Below are 6,132 nucleotides of genomic sequence, written 5' to 3'. Positions count from 1 at the left end.
CTTCCTGAGGTTATTTAGTGTTTTGGGTCTTTCAACAATCAGACATCTTCATCTAGGTGGCCCAGCCAAGGTTGATAAAAAAAATCAAGATGATAAACACAACAGTGGTTGCGGATCAGGGGGAGTGAAGCTTGGAAGGAGTAAGTGCTACCGGTATAAAACCCATTGGAATACTATAAAATGTACAATATTTTGTTCAAAAGCAGAGCAGACCAGTCTACCTTGCTATTAGGAATAATTCCCAGATTATTTTGGTAATATTACTGACCAAATTGATTCACAACATAAAATTAGACTAAATACTGATTCAAAATTTAATTCAGCTATTTTACATGAACTGGATCTATAAGCATCTATCCATTAAAAAGCTTTCAGATAGATTAGCTCTAGGTCAGTCTTGGTAGAACAGACTTATGATCAAGTGTTCCAGCAATATCCTTCCTGTGTTTTCAAAGCTGGTAGAGCATCATTAGAAGGCGATTGGCTACCATTTCAAGCAGATCAAATGACTATATAGAGCCTAGCTCATCTGCACAAGTTATTAGATTTTGAACTACAATGTCTCCTGAAAATAATGACATTTATGGACAAATAAAAATGCATAATCAATTAAATACGTTCATTTTCTTTATAAATGCAGGTTTGTTATTACTTTTTGTAATAATATTTACAGGTAATCTTCTTGAAATTTTCATTAAAAGTCCAGTGTTAATTTATAGAGTTAATTTATAATGCTACACAAACCAATGATTTGTGAGACATTGATATGCTGTTCCTTGCCAGTCAAATGTACAGCTTTGCTGGTTTTCATCAACAAAGTGTCTGGAAATGTGTTTCTGCTCTGGTCATTACTAGAAATAGTGACATCATCTGTAGAACTATTTGACAAAAAAAAAAATATCAAATCTAATTCTTGATCTTTGTGCTTTAAACTAACACATCAGCCCATGGTACATTTGAAATTGAAATTCTCATATCAGAATACTTACGAATTGTTGTTGCTCATTCTTAATTAATTGTTAATCTGATGAAAATATTGCATTCCAGTTTTCAAGTCAAGCCTAATGGAGAAGAAATACATTGTTTTTCCAACACAAAAAATGTATTCTCAATAGTTTTGGTTGAATCAACATAATTTCAGCCAATATGGTAGCTTGTTCTATGAAGTCAAACCAATATTGCATGGCGAATTAAATATTTTTTAAAAATTTATAAAATCCAACTGTTAACATTTCAATCACTTTTCTGTTAGATCAACTCCAATAATATCCAGTTTATAGACAATAATTCGGCCATAGAAGTCTGTACTTGTATGAAACACTATTTTAATCAATTGTGCTGTAGGTGACTCTTTGAGTGGGAAAATGTGAGCAAAGTTAAGGAAAAATCAAAAACATTATGAAATAAACAGTTGTGCAATGTTAGTTTAAAAAGACAAAGGGCATTAACAATGTAAATCAAGAGAATAGGCTTGAAGAAACACTTGAAACTAACTTATGCACTCCCTTTGGTCCCATAATATAACACTTCAGTTCTGTACTGAACTGTACTGTACTGGCAAAGAACGAACCAAGTTTCGATTAGGGAGCAAATATTTAAGAAAAAGTGGAAGTGAATTGGTAGCACAATTAGAAAGGACACACCAAATGTAGCAAAAAGTGCTTTATAGTTGAATCCGGATGGATATAGAAAGAAAGGTAGGCCTAAGAACTCGTGGCGTAGATCAACACAAAAGGAACTAGAGAAAGGCAGAGAAATTCATGGCAGAGTATAAGTACAAAAGCGAAAAATTATGCGACAAGAAATTCAATTATAAGTGGCCTATACTCTGCATTGGAGGGTTAAAGGCATGAAAGAGAATAAAGCAATAGCCTACAATTTTATAATTTTAGACAAACGAAAAGTATGAAAAATTCTTGATTCTGTAATTTGAGTTGGCCAGGCCTGATCTATATTATATAGATTAATAGAAATATTTGTGTGACATGCAATAAACAATTCTGAGATTTCATTCCTAGCTAGCTGATGTTATTTTTCCATTAACAATATAATGCTAGCAGATTAGTTGAGAAGTGAGAAAGCAAGAGGAAAGAGAAAAATGTCATTCAATTTCTCCCACTGATGTTATCTAATTGTACCAAAGAGATATAAATGAAGTAGGTTGAAAAATGGGCAAATAAGATAATGCACTGAAATTTCCAAGTAGCTTGCTCTAAAACGATGGGAGAACACAAATTATAACATCGTTAACCGAATTACAAAATCATTGCCAACAGAAGTAAAATTTCTCACACAAGTTTATAGCAGAAAGGATATTTGTAGTGTTGAATTATCTTCTGGATAAAATTTACATAGATATTTTAATTCATTAGAATTAACTGATGAAGAGGTTTCTATCCAGCAGTCTTTTCCAGCAAACCCACCTTGGAAACTGATAGCAATCTCTTTAATCTCGGCTTGAATACCTAAATCAACAAGAATCCATTGCGGTGTTCCCTGACAAAATATAAAAATATCACCGTAAAGTGAGCATCATGATATAAAATATAGAAGCAGTTTAATATTTATTTTTCTATTCTGACTTAAGTTGAACAGCTTTTTTTTTTGTGGTTCACTTTAAAAAAAAACAAGTTCTTGTTTATAGATAAGTCGATGTAAACAGTAAGATGTAAACTGCAGTAAATTATATGATCTCTAACCATAAAATCTCATTAGCAGTAGAAATAAATTAGGTTAAATGAGGAACTTAATCTGAGCCATTATTATAATGGCTCAGAGTTCGAGGTGAATGGACAGCGAAAGCAAAGTAGACTGAGGAAAATGAGGAGGGGACAGGTGGAGGAGGAGATTGGGAGGGTTGACCTGAGAAGGGAGGACGCCCAAAACCGGGCAAGATGGTGTGAGGGCGGTTGCTATGGCATTGAGGTAGATTCAGCCACCCCTGTTAACAGGGGCAAAACCCAGATTCAAAATGATGGATGATGATGATGAGTGATCTAGATATATTCCTAAAACAAAAGTATTCTACAGTTTTTACAATATAAAAATAACCTTAACCTACACACTATTACACATGGAGGCCACATGTTACTGTAAGCACCATAAGTCATATATAATTAGGACAATAATGAGTAAGTACAGTATGTTTTATAAAAAGCCTCCAGCGATATGTAGACAAGCATTATGTATTTATCTACAATGGTTGATAATGACAAAAGTGGCAAGAGTTTCAGAAATACAAATTCACTATTTTTTGTGTATGGTTTCAGTCAGGAGGTAAGAAAGGAGTCTGTCCTTCACCTTCACAGATTCACCAAGGCTGGGGAGATTGATGGGGTTGCTGTTGAGGTCAAACAACTGTTATGTCTGTGGAAGTTGTTGCTTGACTTGCTAGAAATAGCAGCCAAATCTCCACAAATATTTTGAGATCAAGGGGATTTGAAGACCTGGGTGTTTATCGGTTATGCACATAGGGAATGATACAGAGTTAAGGATTACAAAAGATTTATATTTTGCATCAACTGTGTCAGTGTAGCAGGAATGGGATAATCCAGAAGAATCGAGAATATTAAAGTCAGCAAGGGTGCTGACTTCAAAGAGGAGTGGAGTAACAAAGAAAAGTTTTTGTTAATAAAACATACTTTTAGAAAGCTGAACAAGCAAAGAAAATAACACTTTCAACCTTGTATTCAGAAAGTCCCTACTCTTCCACTTCAGTCACTTTAGCTTTCAAAACAGTGTCCATCTAAGAGCTATGTTGGGTATTCTTAGAAGGGAAGCATATTGGAGATAAATTTACTTTTGTTTATCACTGATCTAAGATAACAAAATATGCTCAGTTTCAGTGGTAATCCATAAGCTCTCACAATTCTCCTTAGAATGGACACAAAAGATGTTTTTTTCTTTTCTATGAAGTCAGCATAGGTATTGTGAAAGTCAGACTGAACTGTCCATAATTTAGTGAAAAAAGAAATACCAAACTGATACTAGTTAAAAACAAACAATGTTAATCTCAGAGAGCCTATGCTGGCATTGGTCACAGCTCAAGCACAGGTGTGTGGTAAGAAGCTAGCACCCCAACCACATGGTTCTGTGTTCAGTCCCTTTGTGTGACACTTTGGACAAGTGTTTTCTACTAGAGCTTCAGGCCACCCAAAGCTTTGTGAGTGGATCTGGTAGATGGAAACTGAAAGAAGCCTGTCATATAGGTGTGTGTGTGTGTGCGTGTGTGTGTATGTGCATGGATGCATGTCTTTGTCTGTATTTGTCCCCCACCACCTGAAAACCAGTGTTGGTTTTAACTTAGGGGTTTGGCAAAAGAGACTGAGAGAACAAGTACTAGGCCTAAAATAAAAATTAGTACTTGGGTTGATCCATTCAACTAAAAATTTTTCAAGGTGGTGTTCCAGCATGGCTGCAGTCTAATCACTGAACCGAGTAAAAATAAAAGATAAAGCTCCTTCAGCCAGACCAAACCATACATATATTAATAAAAAGGAAACAAATTGCCTGATGAGTATAACATTTTGAAGCAGTACAGAATTAGCTAGAGACTGATGACCCAGCAAATCTATCTCTTTCTGAGAAGCAGTAGAACATTGATACTCATCTACCAAACTTATAGGCTAGTTAAGATAACAATTAAGGCAATGAAGAGAAGCAAGGCACATGGGATTACTTTACCTAACTGTAAATAAATACCACGGGATGGTGTAGTTCACTGTCAAAATCTTAGTATATAATGTTTGGTTAGTTTACAGCAATGAGCTTTAAATATATCCCCACTAGCAAAGCAACTTTACTTACTTATTTAGTGACCTACTGAAATAAACAACATTGGCCATCGAGCCAACAGAGAAGTCTCAATGCAGTCACTACACTCACGACCAGTGGTTGGCATGGCTAAGCAAAAAGTTAGCTTCGCTCTCAGCGAAGTAAAAAATTAACTTTGCAAATGTTAAAAAGGTAAAAAAATTAGTGGAAGCTTATGCTAACTGGAAACCACTAACTTTTATCATACAAATTTAGCTTTGGTTTGGTTTTTTTGCTCTAAAACCCTTAAAAACATACCTAGAGAGCTGAAATTTTCATGTAGCTTAGACATAGAGCTTTCCAAAAAGGGTATAGCATGCCAAGATCAGATGATGATCAAGGTGTATGCAAATAATTAAATGAACAAATGAAATTAAACATTAGTTTTTCAGCCAACATACACTTTATTTACTGTACAAAAAATATCAAATGAATCAAAAATAATGATAAGCGATGATAACTTGATAAGCCAATAACATACACCTCTGTTGCTGACACTGTAAGACTGTCTGTAATGTGACAACATTGTAAATGAATACAACTCAAAACTGCAGAATTGCACAATGCTGCACTGTGTCAACCAATCATATCTGACGGACTCTTTGAGATATACCCACAACAGACAGGAACAAACATATGAATTTTATTAGCGGACTTAAAGTAAGCGGAAGCTAATTGGTCCACTAACAGATTCCAAAGTTAGCAAAAATGCTGATCTGCTAAACAAATTAATTAGCTGTTTGCGGATTAGCAGAACCTTGCCTACCACTGCTCACTACAAATGCCATTCAAATTTCCCTTAAATCATAATGTGCATTCTTAAAAACAGAAAAGACACACTGGATATGGTGGTCCTAAGTACAATATGTACCTTGAAAAAAAAAACCTCACAGGATGATCATCGTTGGAATATCTTTGATCTACTCAATTATGTCAGACCTAGGGCTAAATAATAGTAGTAACAAACTTCAGTAGATTTTCATGAATTACATTACAGACCAATTTCATCATCATCATCGTTTAACGTCCACTTTCCATGCTAGCATGGGTTGGACGATTTGACTGAGGACTGGTGAAACTGGATGGCAACACCAGGCTCCAATTTAATTTGGCAGAGTTTCTACAGCTGGATGCCCTTCCTAATGCCAACCACTCAGAGAGTGTAGTGGGTGCTTTTATGTGTCACCCACACGAGGGCCAGTCAGGCGGTACTGGCAACGGCCACGCTCAAAATGGTGCATCCCATGTGCCACCCACACAAGAGCCAGTCCAGGGGCACTGGCAACGATCTCACTTGGCTTGCCGGGTTTTCTCACGCAC

General features: G+C 35.7%; 1 protein-coding gene across 2 annotated transcripts in view; it reads right to left on the bottom strand.

The window, feature by feature from the left end:
• Positions 1-614: 614 nt before the first annotated feature.
• Positions 615-6,132, bottom strand: part of LOC106881118 (nuclear receptor 2C2-associated protein) — a 9,784-nt gene continuing 4,266 nt past the window's right edge. The window contains exons 3-5 of one of the 2 annotated variants that reach the window (XR_008263882.1): positions 2,317-2,496; positions 990-1,366; positions 615-878 (exon numbers count right to left, since the gene is read on the bottom strand). Coding sequence is in view for 1 of the 2 variants with exons in the window: in XM_014931359.2 (XP_014786845.1) it covers positions 1,238-1,366; positions 2,317-2,496 (309 nt within the window). In the remaining variant the exon portion in view is untranslated. Of the gene's footprint in view, positions 1,367-2,316; positions 2,497-6,132 lie in introns of both variants that reach the window. The other variant, XM_014931359.2, reaches the window with a different exon arrangement.

The sequence above is a fragment of the Octopus bimaculoides genome, chromosome 4, assembly GCF_001194135.2.
Source record: "Octopus bimaculoides isolate UCB-OBI-ISO-001 chromosome 4, ASM119413v2, whole genome shotgun sequence".
Taxonomy (NCBI): Eukaryota; Metazoa; Mollusca; class Cephalopoda; order Octopoda; family Octopodidae; genus Octopus; species Octopus bimaculoides.
The sequence above is the reverse complement of the archived record's forward strand: the minus strand, read 5'-3'. Positions and strand labels throughout refer to the sequence as shown.